This window comes from Mirounga leonina, unplaced genomic scaffold, assembly GCF_011800145.1.
Source record: "Mirounga leonina isolate KUSES-001 unplaced genomic scaffold, KU_Mleo_1.0 Mir_418, whole genome shotgun sequence".
Lineage (NCBI taxonomy): Eukaryota > Metazoa > Chordata > Mammalia > Carnivora > Phocidae > Mirounga > Mirounga leonina.
In genome coordinates, this window is record NW_023270739.1 from 21,534,885 (window position 1) to 21,551,912 (window position 17,028).

Sequence of the window (17,028 nt, forward strand, 5' to 3'; positions counted from 1 at the left end):
TATGTGTAATTATGTAATTTGTTCATTTCCTAAGAAGCTGTAATAGGTAATACCACCAATCTACTTCCGGGGCTGGAAACAACAATAATAGTGACAATACATATTTATTGAGAGCTTTAAAAATTTTGTTATACATTTGTAATGTGAATAATCAAACTCTTAAAAATGATTTTTAAAAATTACATTATCAGATTTGGTCCAAATGCATCCATTCTAGGAAGGCCCCCGTCTCCATGTATAAAATGACTTTTTTTTTTTTTAAGATTTTACTTATTTATTTGACAGAGAGAGGCAGCGAGAGAGGGAACACAAGCAAGGGGAGGGTCAGAGGGAGAAGCAGGCTCCCTGCCGAGCAGGGAGCCCGATGCGGGGCTCGATCCCAGGACCCTGGGACCATGACCTGAGCCGAAGGCAGACGCTTAATGACTGAGCCACCCAGGCGCCCCTAAAATGACGAGTCTTGAACTCTTCCCTGAAGCACTACTCCTGGAGTCAAGAAGAAATTAGAAATAGAAGGACACCCTACCTCAGGGGACACCCATGCATTTGAAGAGCTTATAGAAAGGCAACCTGTGTGGGAAAGGACAAACCAGCTGCTTATAATGGAAGGCTGCATTTGCTTAACTGGGGGCATATCACTTGGATTTCTCACCATCCCATAGTTTAAAAACTGAAACTTGAAAAGCACAAACAAAATGGGAGTTTCAAGCCGTGTCTACCTAACTGCCAATTGCTTTTCCCCACGAGGGCATTCTGATGATACTCTACCGTATTAATCTTCAAATTATTTGTAATAAATCTCTGTGAAATGATTTAATGTTCTGAGATTATGATCCAATTGATTTACCTGCTTATATGTCCAGGTGCACATGTTAAATTAAAAGAAATTAATGACTTGGTTTTTTTCAAGTGGATTAACAAAGCACTGAAATATATTTAAGTGACATCACTCTGGTAAATTACTATGGTATTTTAACTTTTACTGCAACTGCATTGACTTATATAGCCGAAAGGTCTTCTCTTTCCTTTCAGATCTTTCATTTTTTATAGACGACTTTTCCTTTAGCTACAACATATTCAATTAATTCATGATGGCCTCCAAACTGGTAAATCAAATGTTCCCATCTAGAAAGAAATCAAACGTACTTTAATGCATACAAGCCAAAATGATCACTTTGTCAATAAATGCTAATTTAGAAATACATTCTCTAAAAATTTCTTTATACCCTGTCATTGATATTCGGGCTTTTTAAAAAAATAGTAGATTACTATGATAACTAGCCTGTGACTTAAATATTCTTTAATGGTATTGTTGAAGTATTTGACCTTAAAATATTTGATCCGATTAAGCGATATACAAAAGGTGCCCCAGCATTATTTTCTTTCTTTTTTTTTTAAAGATTTTATTTATTCATTCAAGACACAGAGAGAGAGAGAGAGAGAGAGAGAGCACGAGCAGGGGGAGAGGGAGAGGGAGAAGCAGGCTCCCCGCTGAGCCAAGAGCTGGACATGGGGCTCGATCCCAGGACCCCGGGATCATGACCCGAGCCGAAGGCAGATGCTTAACCATCTGAGCCACCCAAGCGCCCCAGCATTATTTTCAATAGAGTGAAGAGTAGAATTACAGAGTCGCTTTCTTCAGTTGAATTTGAGGACCAAAGAATGCAGTAGACCTGCTAGGGTCAAGGATTTATGACTTCCAGATTTAGAAAAATAAGACTCAAATTGTTATATCGGAGACCCAGCTGGCAGCCGACTGTGTGTGAGTAACACGAACCCAGGAGCAGGAAAACGGAAACGAGGCTTTTGGGATCTGGTAGGAGTGAGAAGCCAGAGAGGTAATGAATCAGATGCGGGTGACCAGCCGGAGTTGGAACATGCACGGCCCAGCACCAGCCGTAGGTCAGAACTCCAGCAGAAAAACAAGAACACAAGCCAGGGGGCACGAGTCCAAAGTCCGGGTAAACAGAACAGAAACCTGGCAATCTAGGACAGATGGGAGACAGATGAAGAGACCGGAGAAGCTGGTCTGTCTACCCTGTGTGGTTTAGGACTCGTGGGGAGACTTGCTGGTTAGAAAGGGGTGAGGATAAAGGAGATTGGGGAGCTTGTGGGCCGACACAGAGCCAGATGCTAATACTGAGCAGAAAAGCCATTCAAACCCAGCCTACATATTACGAGGGGCACAACATAAAATAGCTCCGTTGGGAGAACACTCGCCTGGACGAGTTGATGATAATGAGATCTCCCTGTTTGCCGACTTCCAGAGATCCACGTGTGTGTGATTTTCCCAGGGCATAAGCTGCGTTGATGGTGGCAGCGGCCAAGGCTTCAGCCATGGACATTCCCATGTTCACGCAGGCCAGGTGCATGACCACTGGCTAAGGCAGGGAAGAACCGTATTCGAGGAACGGAACAGAATGGTAACTGCTACTCAACACAGCACAACCAATAATGGAGATTAAATGTCTGGGAGGAACTGGCTAAACTGGTACGAGAACATTTTAATTTACGTGTACAGATTCTTATGCTTTGTTAAAGATTTCTCTATTAGAGAGATTACCCCCCCCCCCCCCCGGTATTGAGGATTTATTGACAACTTTTCAAGACCACTGGCTATGTAAGATGAAAGCGCACCTCCATGCTTATTTACTAAAACTTCTTTGAGCTTGTGTTATCCTCCAAGACCGGAGGGAGTTATCATCAAACCACAACGCCCAAGGCTGCCTTAAAAAAATTCCGCAGATAGAACTTTCTCTCCTCTCTCTAGGCCTAGAGGCATTCGTGTGGCACAGAACTATCCGATGACCCTGCTGTCTGCACTTTTTTTCCTGCTTCACAAGAAAACCGTTTCTTAGATCTTTGGTACATTTGAACAGTTAGTGAACTATTTTTAAATTATTCATACACGTGGCGGAAGACGGTTTCTCTCCTTAGAAAGTCACATTAAAAATAATTACCATTGAAAAGCAATATGCATTCGGGTTGAAATCGCTGCCCAAAGCAACGATTACCCCTTCATCCAACATCTTCCTAGCGCGAGGCTGCTTCAGTCTAAGAGGAGGGGAAAAGAAAGGAAGATGTCAGTCTCTGGAAGCAGAGCTTCGGCAGATTAGGTATTCGGAATGGAAGCCAACTTAAGATATCCAACCCCTCTGTGTTCTGGAAGAAGAAAGAGACACTCAAGGTTAAGTGATGAGTGGTGAAGTCAGGTGGAACCCAGGACGCCTGATTTTTATCTGCTTTTGAAATGACTTGCCCATGACTAATTTCTTTAATTTGGGAGTGTTTATCTTAGCATTTTTTTTTTTAATTTTAGCAATCTTTATATACTTTCAGAGATTCTTGCTAAGGAAGAAAAATATAACTTAGTTTTTTTTCAAATGTAACACACTTTTTTTTTGACTCCCAAATATAAACAATGAGGTTAAAATAATGCTATTTTTATTAACTTCCATTTTGCAATTTTTTTTTTTATTCATCTCTCTCCCCCTCCTTGGGGGTGGGGAAGGGTCTCAAACATTTTTGGTAGGCCCTTTAAAGTCTTGAAGGCCTAAGAATCTAATACATAAAATGTCTGTGCTTCTTCCTGGGTTGCGTGTCTCCTTAATCTCCTTGGCAAAATATTGTTCTTTAGGACATGACTCAAAAGTTATGTCAGGGATAAATAGAGCCAAACACTAGCTAAAGGGGTGAAGACAGACTGTATTCAGTAATAACTACTGCAAAAGGGAAAGGGTCCAGTGTGGTCTGGACTCAATTTTGATTTGTGCAGTGGTAACCGGGCATTTTAAAGAAAGAAAGAGGAAGTCGGGAGGAAAAAGGGGTGGGTCCTTGAGAAGACAATCCTGGGTGGTAGAAGATTTATATCTTAAAGGAGCAGAGAAAGGATTTATAATTGCAATTACAACTGCAATTTGTAAAGTAACTGCTCTAAGAGGAAGTCCAGGGGCCTATCTGCCAATCAGTGGGTTTTGCTGGAAAAAACAGTAAATTCCCCTGGCAGGCTGGGCTTTCTCAGGCAGGCATTGTAAGGGGGCCTGGGTCATCCTAGGCAGACAGCCCTGAGCTTTCAGAAACTATGCTAGTGTTTATTCAAGGCTCACAGTGTTGGGGGGAGGGGAATAGATGAAAGCCGTTGTCTGAGAGTCTACAGGTTTATAGGCCAAAATGGAGGCCCTCGAAACATTCACGGTCGATGACTGACAATTGGCAGGCCTACCTAAGATAATGTTCCTCAACCAGGACAATGTATGAGAGGAGGCAGGTGAAGCAGGGATAAGAGTGAGGAAAGGTAGAACTTAAAATCTCCCCACAGTTCATTCTTTTTTTTTTTTTTTTTTAAAGATTTTCTTTATTTATTTGAGAGAGAACACAAGAGGGGAAGAGAGGGAGAAGCAGGCTCCCAGCTGAGCAAGAAGCCCATCTCGGGGCTCAATCCCAGGACCCTGAGATCATGACCTGAGCTGAAGGCAGACACTTAACCCACTGAGCCACCCAGGCGCCCCTCCCTCCCACAGTTCATTCTGACGGCCTCGCCTCCCCTCCCCTTCCAGAGATATTTAAGGAGGAAAAAAAAAAAAGTGAGGCTGTAGACGTATCAAGGGAGTTCCAGAAAAACTGAGGTAAATGTATCCTGAATAAATTTAAACAGTATACACAAAGATGCGTACAATAATGATTAAAGGAAGTGGCATAAGGCCACTGTTACTCCAGAAATGAGAGTCAAGAGAATTCAGGGCCCGGCAGGGAGCCCTGCAAGTTGCTCCTGTTGGAGAGCTCAGAAAAATAGCGGAACAGAGAAGCCAGAGAGAAAAGTGGGGACTTCTCTGCAGTGTTTCCTGTTGTCCAAATTGTATGGTCAACCCATTCTGCAGTGAGCACAGATGGCCGCCGCCTCTGGCGTAGGGACAAAGTTCGGGCTTTTATTGCTGAGCCGCCCTTCACAGTGCAAGTCTCAGATTTTTGCTCCATCTTTAAGAGATTCAAGGGGACGTAAAGGAACCCTTTTTTGTCAAACATTATTCCTTGGGTGATGGAAAATTAACCAGATTAAGTATTGATTGATGACTTTGATTGATGACTACTGAGACTTGCTGGAAATGCCAAGATTCCAAGAATGGTTATTGATTGGTATTTCCTGGTTGCAATCTACATTATGTCTACTCTTTAAATTAAGAGAACAGTAATAATAAGAGAAATGTATAATATTACCCCTATGTGTATAACATCATAATATATTTGAGAAAAGTACTGCAATATTCCTCTCTTCTCTCTTATAAAAGTTACTTGAAGGCGCCTGGGTGGCTCAGTCAGTGAGCGTCTGCTCTTGATATCGGCTCAGGTCATGATCTCAGGGTGGTGAGATCGAGCCCCCTGTCAGGCTCCGCACTGGACGTGAATAATCTTTAGATATTCTCTCTCTCCGTCTCCCTCTGCCCCCAGCTCACGCGAACTTGGGAGCACCCTCACTCCCTCTCTCTATATAAATAAACAAATAAATAAATATAAAAGTTACTTGTAGCCTGGCTTTTCCATCCCTGAGGCAGAGTGTCTCAACCTTGTCACAGTTCGTAATTGTGGCCGGATAATTCTTAGGCAGGATAATTCTTTGTGGTGGGAAGTGGTTCTGTGCGCTGTGGGACCTTTAGCGGCTCGAGCCTCTACCTACTAGATGCCAGTAGCGCCCCCTGGTGGCGACAACCAAACCGCAGTCATAAAGATGGGCTCTGGACTGGGTGTATTCAATCCATAGAGGGCAAACAGCAAAACTCCTGGGAAGATTTCACAAAACATACTTAGACGTCTCCTCCTTCCTCCCACCCCCGGGGATTTATGAGGACTGTGGGGCCCACTTGCGTCCTCTTAGTAAAAAACAGCTCCTTCAGATTCTGAACACTGCTTGATATCCCTAACATCTGATGCATGTTTTTTAAAGTAGAAAGCCTATTTCTTTATTTCTAGTCATAAAAGTAATGCATATTGATTTTTTAATTGGAAAATTCCAAAAATGAGGGGAAAAAAAAAAGAAAGAGAAAGGTCCACTCTTCCCAATAATCTCCCTACTCAACGGCCATTTGGGTCTAAGCGCTTTCCTGGACCTCACTCCAGAACTGGCATCTTCCATGAGCTCAGTTTTCCTGATCTGCATTTTTAAGGAATGTGATAGGGCAATGAAATAAGACTTAGGCCTCTGGGTCTGTGTCCTCGTGGCTGTCACCCCCCAGGGCAGCTCACCTCAGCATGTAGGCCGTGGTGGGCAGAAGGATGGCCGAGCACCCGGCCATTGCCATGGCAACGATGCCCTCATCGCTCGCTTCTTCCAGGTGACTGATCGCCTGGGCTCCCAGCTCAGCCCCGAGCTAAACGGAACGGGCAGAGAGAAAGGTTTCACCAACAGCAACAACAATCAACAAAGGGCCAGAACATTGGTTTCCCTGCAAAACTAAGCAGCACTCTTTGTCATTAAAATGGGTTGGCAACTGCCTCTCCCCAGCGCAAGCCCCCAGAGGGGTAAAAGGTTTGTGATGGACATTCATTTGAAAATTAGCTCATGTGCTACTTCAAAAACTATCCTTAAATCCAAGTGCTTACTGGGGCGCCTGGGTGGCTCAGTCATTAAGCATCTGCCTTCGGCTCAGGTCATGATCCCAGGGCCCTGGGATCGAGCCCCGCATTGGGCTCCCTGCCCGGCAGGAAGCCTGCTTCTCCCATTCCCGCTCCCCCTGCTTGTGTTCCTGCTGTCACTATCTCTCTCTCTGTCAAATAAATAAATTTTAAAAAATCTTAAGAAAATAAGTCTGGGCTCAGCTGTTAGAATAAAACCAGGAGGAGGTAATGCTATGATGATAATGAGAACATGGCATTAAAGTGGGTTTCTTAGCGTGACACATTTACACACACACACACACACACATACACAGTGCCCCAGGCTGAAAGGTGATTCTGTTAAGCATTCCAAGGAAAGGGAAAGGAGACTCATTGTTGACCTTAGCCCGTGGCCCAGGGAGGCAGCGATGCCCACACCAGGGCAGGAGGGAGCCGGCCCCTCGTCAGCAGCTAGCTCGGGTCTAAGAGCATTCTGGTTTGGTGCTCTTGGGAGTTGGATGCTCCACAGACTCTGCTCCCCAGGCAAGCTTCCTTCTAACCTTGGAATCACCTTCACTTTCCCAAACTCGATTTGGTCATCCCAGGTATTGACCTCTGTTTAATTCACCGGTTCACTCTCTACAACCAGAAGTATCTTGTTGACCACCTAGTTCACATTCATTCAACAAACATTCCACAAATATTTACTCACTAAAGGCCCCCTGTCTACCAGGCACTGTGCTAACCTCCAGGGATAAGGCTGTGGAGGCACAGGGACAGTCCAGGAGGGATCTCAGAGACAATTTGAACATGGTGGGACAGGCACAGGGAGGGACTGTAACTCATTCTTGGAGAGGTTTGGAAAGGATGCCAGAGAAGTGGTCGCTAAGAGGAAACACGGAGCGGAGTTAGAGTTAGCCAGGCAAGGGGTGTTCGGATGAGAGGAGGCACATCCAGAGGCGTGGGGTATTAGGTGTCCTAACGCTATTTATGGTGGCTGGCCATGGTCAAGAGGGCAGGGGAAGGGACGGGGGAGGAGAGAAAGAGGAAGATGGGAGGCAAGCAAGAGCTAGATCGGGGTAAGCCTATGGCTGCGGAGTTTGAAACTTGTCCTGCCAGCCCGGGTGAGCCTTTCAGTGCTTTCCAGCACCAGAGAGGAAGAGAAGATGCGCGGAGGGCAGGGATTCAAGTGCGGACAAGCTTGGACACAGGGAGAAGAGCTGTTGCAGGAGTCCAGCTGAGAGCCGCTGCTGGTGGTCTGAACTAGGCGGTGGGGGGAAGAGAAGTGGACCTAGACAGACTCAGCAGGCAAACCTGGAAGCCTTGCTTGTTAACTGAAATGTGACAGGGGAGGGGGTGAGGAGACAAAGTGACATCCAAGTTTTTCTCTTAGGCAATCCGTACATAATGGGGTCATTCACTGGGCAGGAAACACAGGACCAGATCTGGAAGCGATATTAAGAGATCACATTGGACGTGTTGTGGTGGAGAAACGTGTGGAGTGTCCACATCTGGTTTATGCCCCAAGGGCAGTTGTTTATTTCACTCTAGGGCTTAGAGAGACATCTCGACTCACAACTGCGGGGGCTGTGTCTGTCTTGTTCACTGCTGAATTCTCAGTGCCTGGCACATAGCACATACTCAAATATTTGTTGAAAGCATGAATAAATGAATCTGAGCAAGACGCAGAGATCAGAAGAGCATCCTGGACTATTAACGGTACGCTCTAGCTGCCACAGACCCCAGCAGCTACGTGTGCAACTCGCCGACTCTGCCAGTGTGGCTTTGTGTGCCAACCAAAATAGGGCACGGATTTGCTAAACAAGATCACAAAAGTGCTTCTTTTTCTACTAATCCCACCAGCCGGTGATCATACAAGTCAATGAGCAGCAAAAAAGTAAATTTCTAACAGAGGTCCGGGATTCCAAGGCTCTACCGGACCAATCCACACATTGTTCAAACAAATTTCCCCATTCTCTGTCTTTTCAGAAGGCTACTCCCACCTCTGAACAAACTAAGTTTTCCATAGCATGAGTGTTGACAAAGGAAAAGCAAAAGGTCAACCACACCTCAGCAGCCTTCATCGGGTGCAGCTCATCCCCATGGAAGTTAATCTGTAATCCCATCTCTTTTCCACTTTGAAGAATCCTTCTGGTGGAGCTGAGATCAAAGACGCCCTTCTCACAGAACACATCTATATTGTCCACATGGATTTCCCCACTTCTGCCAAGCTCTTTCAGGTGCGGGAGGTGGCTATTGATGATTTCATCAGCAGCCTCCGGAGCAGTCTTTCCTCTGGGGGAAGAACATGAGATTACATGGGGGGAAATTTCTTTTTTTTTTTAATTAAAGAAAGGGTTTTCTGGCACTCGAAGAATCTCACAAACTATGGGCAAATGACCTCAAGCCTCAAGAAGGTAGAGAAATAATCAAAGCAATAACTCAAGAGTCTTAACAATGAGGACACAGCAGAGATGTTGGCAAGACTTCTGTAGGCACTGACTGTACAGAGACTCAAAGGGCTCATCCATTTCTGGCCCAGCCGTGTTGCCTTCGAGAATGTCAGCAAGGCCAGCCGGCTGAAAAACGGAATCTGCTTGCCAAGGACACTTCGAGGGCATCCTGGATGGTTCCCTAACAACACAACTGTGTGCTCCTTAGCTGGGCCCTCGTGATCACTCTGCCTTTTTCTTCTTCCACACTGTTTCTAGAAGCATCTGCCTAAGGCTTCTTGTCTCACCATTTGGAACTATGGGGAAAGAGGATTGTGGGAGGCCCTGAAATTCTAAGATTCTGCGGTAGTTATAGATCAGAAAGGGCTGGGCTTTTGAAGTCAAATAGACACAGAGCTCTCCTACTTGCTGGCTATGTAACTTTGGACACGTCATGTAGCCATCATTTGGCATCCTCTGAGCTGCAGACTGTATCGCTGGAGATCAAGACACAGACCTCAGAGACTCACTGGCAGATGGAGAAAATTTCTGTAAAACTTTAGTCCTGTATTTGGCACACAGAAGTCTCTCGCTCAGCAAAAACCATTTTGGCGGGAAGACAGACGTGAACCGTGAGGAGACAGGCGCTCACATATGCTGTTCCCAATTCTCAAGACAATCATATAGAATTATGTGTTATTTAGCTATTTTACAGATGTTCAGAAAAGTTGAGTGATGCCCTCAAAATCATGCAGTGGGAAAGTAGCAAAGCTGGATTCAAACCCAGGTCTGGTACAGCTCCAAAGCCTAAGACTTCCCTACCATGTTACACTGCTATCATCCACCTTATGTTCCGTTTGAAAAAGAAAAATGTTTTCTATAGATGGATGTCCCAAAAGTCTCAGTGCAGTTTTAAGTTTTAATAATTTCAGAAGGACAAATGCTAAAAATGTACAAAAACATCATTGGAAATATTAAGTATTTATGTTTCTTTTCTACTTAATTAATTTTGTGAATTTTTAATAATAACTTTGTTAATTTTTTATTTTCTCTGATTGAAAATGGTAAACAAAAAATTAACATTAAACTTATTTTTCAAATTGCGTGAAACTAAATAAATGTAAAAATATATGTTATGAAACTTTCAAGTAATTTCTGTAAGCCTGTAGCACTTATGTATCTAAGTTATCAAAACTCAAAACGGCACTAAGACTTTGCCCTGTTAATTTTCAAGTCCTGGATTTTTTTTTTAAGGTTTTATTTATTTATTTGAGAGAGAGAGAGAATAAGAGCAGGGGAAGGGAGAAGCAGATTCCCTGCTGAGCAGGGAGCCGGATCAGGGGTTAGATCCCAGGATGCTGGGATCATGACCTGAGCCAAAGGCAGCCACTTAACCGACTGAGCCACCCAGGTGCCCCCAAGTCCTAGATTTCTTTTGAAACTTTTAGTTCTGGAACTGTGGGCCTTTGGCTCTAGAAATTCCAGGACAGATAAGATGCAGATGCAGATGCAGAAAGGACAGAATTCTCTACAAGAAAGCTATATAGGAGAAACTTTAAATAAAAGGAAATCTAAAAAACATTTACAAGAAAACAAACATGTTTGTTGCTAAACAAACAGATGAACGAAAATAAAAACTATTCTGAATCATCTTGACTTAAAGATTTGATCTATCTCCTACAGAGTGTTACTTTTAATCTCTAAAGTGCGATTATGTGGTCATGGGCAACTATTTAAAGTAATATCTGTTATTTTAAAGGATCTAGTAGGGGGCATTGCTTTCTGTTAACCGAAAGAATTTTGAACATCTCTTCCTCCTTCATCATTAAGGGACTAGCAAACAGATGGGTCTGGTGGGGATCACCTTCCTAAAACCACCCTTGCAAGGGGCGCCTGAGTGGGTCAGTTAAGCGTCTGCCTTCAGCTCAGGTCATGATCCCAGGGTCCTGGGATCGAGTCATATATCGGGCTCCCTGCTCAGTGGGGAATCTGCTTCTCCCTCTACCTCTGCCCCTCCCCCCTGCTCCTGCGCTCTCTCTCTCAAATAAATAAATAAAATCTTCAAAAAAAAAAAAAAAACCACCCTTACGAGATGACTATTACAATCAGAACACCTTTCTAACGGCTTCTACTGAGCTCTCTCTGCAAGAACTAAAGTTCGGATGCACCTCCACTCCCCCCTCCCACCCCCCGCCAACACATCCCCACTTAGGTACCAGCTGACCCCTTCCTTCTTTGTTTTCAATGCCCCCTCAACGCCCCAAGTCAAGCGCGCAAGCTGAGGTTACTTTGGCACCGAGTGAGCCCCGCAGTAGGTGGCTGAGATGCCTATGGGCAGCTGCCGCCGGGCACGCTCAATCACGCGCAGCATCTTGAGCTCTGCCTCCAGGTTGAGGCCGTATCCGCTCTTGCACTCCACCAGCGTGGTCCCCGCCCTCATCATGCGCTGCAGCCGCTCCTGGAAGGAGCAGAACAGCTCCTCCTCCGAGGCTTGGCGAGTGTGCTCCACGGTGAAGTTGATGCCTCCTCCAGCTCGGTGAATATCCATGTACGTGGCTCCTGCCAACTGAACACAGGGCTCCCCCTAGGCTGGGCAAGGGCGGGAGGTCGCAGGCAGCTCCACAGAACCTCCACCCGGAGTGATGTTCAAAATGCTATGTCAGGGACACCAGCAGATCAGAAAGGATGCTGGGGTACATGGCCATGAAGCCCCGACCCTGCCAGGGCATCTTAGGAAGGACAGGGGAGGGCAGAAATGAGAGAAGTCAGGTGGGGAGCACTTAGGGTCTCACGCAGCAGCGGCAATTTACCAACCAGCCCAGAAGTATTTCAGTATTCTGACGACCCAGCTGGCCCCAGTGTGCACCAGCTACGTCTCTGTCTACCCCTAGCTCCTATGAGAAAACAAAGCTTAGGCAATTCGGGAACCCCACTGCAGTTATTCCAAATATCCACGAAAGAGCCCCGGGGGGGTTCCACCTCTCCGTGTCTGGCTACTAGAGTTTGGGGTCTGACCTCTGTCACTCAAGCAAAGAAGCTCTTCCTGGGATCCCACTGGGCTCCAGTTACTCTGGGCAGCAAGGAGTGCGGCACAAATGAAGTATACCAGCCCGGGTTTTGCCAAGGTGAGCTGGAGAACTCACCCCGCACCCTTCCCTTCTCTGGACCTCATGCTTCCCATCTACGTAATGAGATGCTTGGACTGCAAATCTCTAGGGTTGCTTTTTGGCTCTGCAATTGTGTGCTTTAATAAAGGAGTCTTAAAAACAGCTCTAGTTTGTTGAAGAAGGTACCCAGTGTCTGAAGAAAATTCTTAGCTGTTAGGGTATACACTTGAAAAAAAAAAAACAATGTGAAGAAAAGACATGGAGAAACCTTAAATGCATATTGCTAAGTCAAAGAAGCCGATCCAAAAGGCTATGTACTGTATGAATCTAACTAGATGATGTTCTGGAAAAGGCAGTACGATAGAAACAGCTGGGGCGCCTGGGTGTCACAGTCAATTGAACATCTGACTCTTGATTTCGGCTCAGATCATGATCTCAGGTCGTGAGATCAAACTCTGCATCAGGCTCTGGGCTCAGTGCGGAGTCTGCTTGGGATTCTCTCTCTCCCTCTCCCTCTGCCCCTACCCCCCCATCTCTAAAATAAATAAATCTAAAAAAAAAAAAAGAAACAGTGAAAAGGTCGGTGGTTATCAGGGTTCAGGGAGGGACAGATGAATAGGCAGAGCACACAGGAATTTTAGGGCAGTTCAACCACACTATATGATACTATAATGGTGGATATGTGTCATTATACATTTGTCCAAACCCACAAAATGTGCAGCACCAAGAGAAAACATCAATAAGAACTATGGACTCTGGGTAACAGTGATGTGTCAATGTAGGCTCATCAGCTCTAACAAAGGTACCGCTCTGGTGGGGCATGTTGATCATGGGGGGAGGCTGTGCATGTGTGGGGGCAGGTATGTGGGAAATCTTTGTACCTCTCACTCAAGTTGGCTCTAAAAAATAAAATCTGCTCTAAAAATTAAAATCTATTAGAAAGAAACAATGTGAAAACGGCTCCAACCATGGATTTGAGGGTTGGCCCTGGCTAATTAATGACTTGTGACGTAGGCTACACTTTATGTTTCTCAATAAGTCTCATTTTGGGGGGGGGGGGAATACAAGACTTAATTTATTTTTATGATTAGCAATATATTTTTCCAAGTTTGAACCAATGAATGGTGAATTTCAAACGGTATCCTGGAGCCCCTTCAAAGACCCCCCAGAGGTGGAGAAGTGAAATGGGAGAAGGGAAAGAAAGGAGGAACTAGTGAGCAAGGCAGCTCAGCTCTGTTTTTGGGTCTTAGGGGTTTTTTGGTAAGATTTTATTTATTTATTTGAGAGAGAAAGAGAGAGTGAGGCGGGGAGGGGCAGAGGAGGAGGGAAAGGGACAAGCAGACTCCCTGCCAAGTGCTGAGGCCAACCTGGGGCTCGATCCCAGGAGCCTGATATCATGACCTGAATCAAAGTCAGACGCTTAACCGACTGAGCCACCCAGGCGCCCCAAGGCAGCTCAGCATTTTTTTAAAGGGAGGATTCTAAAACATACATACATACACACATACATAAGGATTCTACAGCTAAAAATTTTTGAAAACTATTATAATGATTGCTGGGCCTGTGCAAAGTATTTGGACAGTTATAAGTTAGTTTTTTTGCAATTTATTTTCCATAGTCCAGGCCAGTAAAAATATCCATGAAAAAGAAATGTAGGCATATGTTGCAAAGCCTGATAGCCTACCAACTCTTTAGAAAGACTTGTCTGTATTTGTGCCTTATTTTGATTTGTCATCATTTACTGCAGTTACCTTCATTGCAAACTCGTGAACTCTTTCACCAGCCCATACCGGATGTGTGTGTGCATCCACCAAACCTGTAATCAATAAATCAAATCATCTTTAAAGCTGAGAAATAGAAAGCCCTTAGATATCAGGCAGACTATCCCGTACCACTCTTGGGAAAGGAAGATGATGGTCAGCCATCTTGGAGGAGGGTGGGGGGAGGAGGAATTTGTCTGTAGGTTCCCTCCACAGACAGGGAACAAGAAGACTCTCAGCATGGCTGGTCTAGAAGGCTTTAATGGAAGAGGGTGACTTTGCATGATGAGAATATCCATTAAAGAAATACAGCTCCTTTTGCCCACTAAGTCCATGCTCACCAAGCAAGCTTTTGAAACAGGATGTCATATCTATCAGTTGAGCAAAACCACAGACTATATCACCAAGGAATAATCTGGGTGTGAAAACAGAGTACAATCTCTCCCCACTTTGAGAAGGAAAAATATGAAATCAGAAATATGAATCTTCCTTCAAAAAGAAATGTAGTTTAACTGAAGAGAAACTATAAAGCAATCGTGTGAACCGTTTGTTTATCCAAACGGTTCACAACTCAAGTGAAGGGTGGCTTTCCATAATATTTAAAATACCTGGATTAAGTGGATTAAATGTCTCGTTAGTGGTTCTGACTGGACGAAAAATCAAGAATCTCTACTCAGATTGCTTTCTAGTATTTTCTGCTCTTTTTCATAAGCTTGCACTCTGACTTTATTTCCTGACTCCCAAGAGATGGAAGATAGAAGCTCTATCAGATACGCACAGTAGACATTTTAAAAATATAAATCTTAGCTTCTGTGTTTTGTGTAGGACTCAAAATTTGTGAAACTCGTTTCAGAGGATTTCATGAAGCCAGAAAACATAATGTGGGAGATGATGGTTAACAAACTGATTTTGTTGTCCATCAGTAAGATATAAATAAACTTCAGTGAAATCTCTAGGGATTCCCTCCTCCCCCACTTTTCGGCCTAGAGATGTGTTGTTTCACACTCCATGTAAATTTAGAATCTATTCTGGTATTAGAAGCAGCAGCTTGCCCTCTCTGCCTCCCATATGAAGTAGATTAGTAAAGTTCTTCCAACAGCTTTTGAACCTAAACACAACACAACCTGTTTCTCTTCAGCATGTGAGTGGGACAAAGTGACATAATGAGTGGGTTTGATTCCCAGCTTGCCCTTTCCCTGTCCAGCAATCTTGGGTAAGATATTTCATCCCTAAACTGGGGTGCTCTAATCTGTAACATGTAGATAAGGATACTTACCTTACAGGGCAGTTAGAAGGATTCAAGATGAAAACATGTTTGCAAAGCACCTAGACATTCAGTAGTAGAAATTCAATGCAGGGTAGCTATTATTATATTTTAATATTATTTCGAGACCCTATTTAAAAGAAGCTGCCACTCTTTCTCTTTACATTGCTAAAACTGGTTGCAGGGCTTTACTGAAAAAAGAGGTTAATACCCGGCAAGATGCATTTCCCAGAACAGTCAATTCTTTCTTCGAACGTTTCTTCAGAAAACATTTTTTGGATCGCATCAGCAGGACCGATGGCTTTTATAAGCCCATCCCTGAAGAAAAATCAAGAAATAATTACCAAAGTTTGGGGAAATACTGTGGAAGAGCTGACTAAGGATTTAAAATATGTTGCCCATGTCTTTTGGTATCAGTCAACATTTATCATATTTCCTTCTTGCATCTGTGTCTTTGAAGAAAAAAAAAAAATGACTGCAGCCGCATGGAAGCCAAAGAGTCAAATCGTATGTATAGAGATGGCTAACTGTTCCCCAAGATCAATGTTCCCTTTTCCCCACAGTGCTAGATTCCTAAATTTTAGCTGAACACATGAACACCCAGAATGAAGCCTACATTTCTGGGTTTCCCATCATCCAGGTGCCGCCATGTGACTAAATTCTAACCAATAGGTCTGTTTTCTCTTCCTATTTTCCACTGTCTGGAAGGTAGACTCCGTAAGGAGAGGTGGAGCAGCCATCTTGGATGAGGGAGTGAGAAAGGGTTGTGCACACCAGAGGAAGATAGTAGGGCCTCAGAACTCCATAGAGTATGGCCATCAATTAGACCTGGATTCCTACCTCTGTGCACTTCTGTTAACTGGTTTTTAACAAATTTTTAACAGTAACACTGGGAATGTTTTTATCCCTTTGTTAATTAAAAACACACGGTCCCTAAAAGCTGGACTCTTGCACAACCCTAAGCAGCCTCAGATAAGGGCTGAGCCCATCTGGCGCAATCGCGGGGCGGTGGGGCTCTCCAATTCAAATCGGCAACGGAACCCCACTCCCACTGTAGGTTCCCCCGCCCAAACTTTGGCTGTTCTTTTAGTCACGTCTAGCAGGAAGCACAGAGGGTTAAATGAAAAAAACTGAAAAATGTCCTCTTTTTCTGAATTTCCTATCAGCCCCAAACCATCACCATCTGAACGTCTTTCGTGGTTCTCAAATTTAGTATACAAAGGGGGTTGGGCTGGAGGGTGTTTTGTAAAAATTCAAAGTCCCAGAACTCCACCACAGAGTTGCTGATTCCAAAGACCTGGGGGTAGGGGGGAAGAGGGACGGGGGTTCAGCCTGAGAGCGTTTTTTTTTTTTTTTTCACCGAATGACTACCCGAAGCTGTCACACGAGGTAGGTAGCAGCAGGTGCCTGAAAGGCCCTCGGTGGCTCCCTGGATGCGGGAAAGCTTTTACCCGCTTCCCTCCACAGCGCCCAAGTTAGGGAAAGGGGGCCAGGCCCGGCCTCGGCTGCCCGGTGCCCCCAGCGCGCGGCCACTTACGTGCCCACCACGAGACTGGCGCCCTCCAGCACGGCCAGGCTGCGCAGCGCGTCCCGCACCAGGAAGCGCTCGCCGCGGCCGCACACCATCACCACCTGCCGCGCGTTCTCCAGCAGGAGGCGGTGGCCGCCAGCCATGTCGCCGCGCGCCGCGGGTCTCCGGGAGGCCGCCCGGCCGGAGCGCGGGGCAGGCGGGCGGGCGGGCGGAGGAGGGCGCGGGGCGGCGGGCGGTGCCGCGGGGCAGGGAGGGTGGAGCCGGGGCGGGCGCTCGCCGCCGCCGCCCTGCCCAGCCGCCCCGGAGGGCGCGCCTCCCCCTCGGCCGGCGCCGCGGCAGCGCGGGT

The 17,028-nt window shown here is 45.4% G+C and overlaps 1 protein-coding gene across 1 annotated transcript; it reads right to left on the reverse strand.

Moving 5' to 3' along the window:
* Positions 1 to 357: 357 nt before the first annotated feature.
* Positions 358 to 16,879, reverse strand: AMDHD1 (amidohydrolase domain containing 1). The gene is made up of 9 exons (XM_034987809.1): positions 16,689 to 16,879; positions 15,363 to 15,469; positions 13,879 to 13,943; positions 11,309 to 11,586; positions 8,658 to 8,883; positions 6,238 to 6,362; positions 2,961 to 3,054; positions 2,221 to 2,381; positions 358 to 1,125 (listed from the first exon to the last, which is right to left on the reverse strand). The coding sequence occupies exons 1-9, from the start codon at positions 16,823 to 16,825 to the stop codon at positions 1,038 to 1,040; spliced, it is 1,281 nt and encodes a 426-aa protein (XP_034843700.1). The 5' UTR covers positions 16,826 to 16,879; the 3' UTR covers positions 358 to 1,037.
* Positions 16,880 to 17,028: the final 149 nt, after the last annotated feature.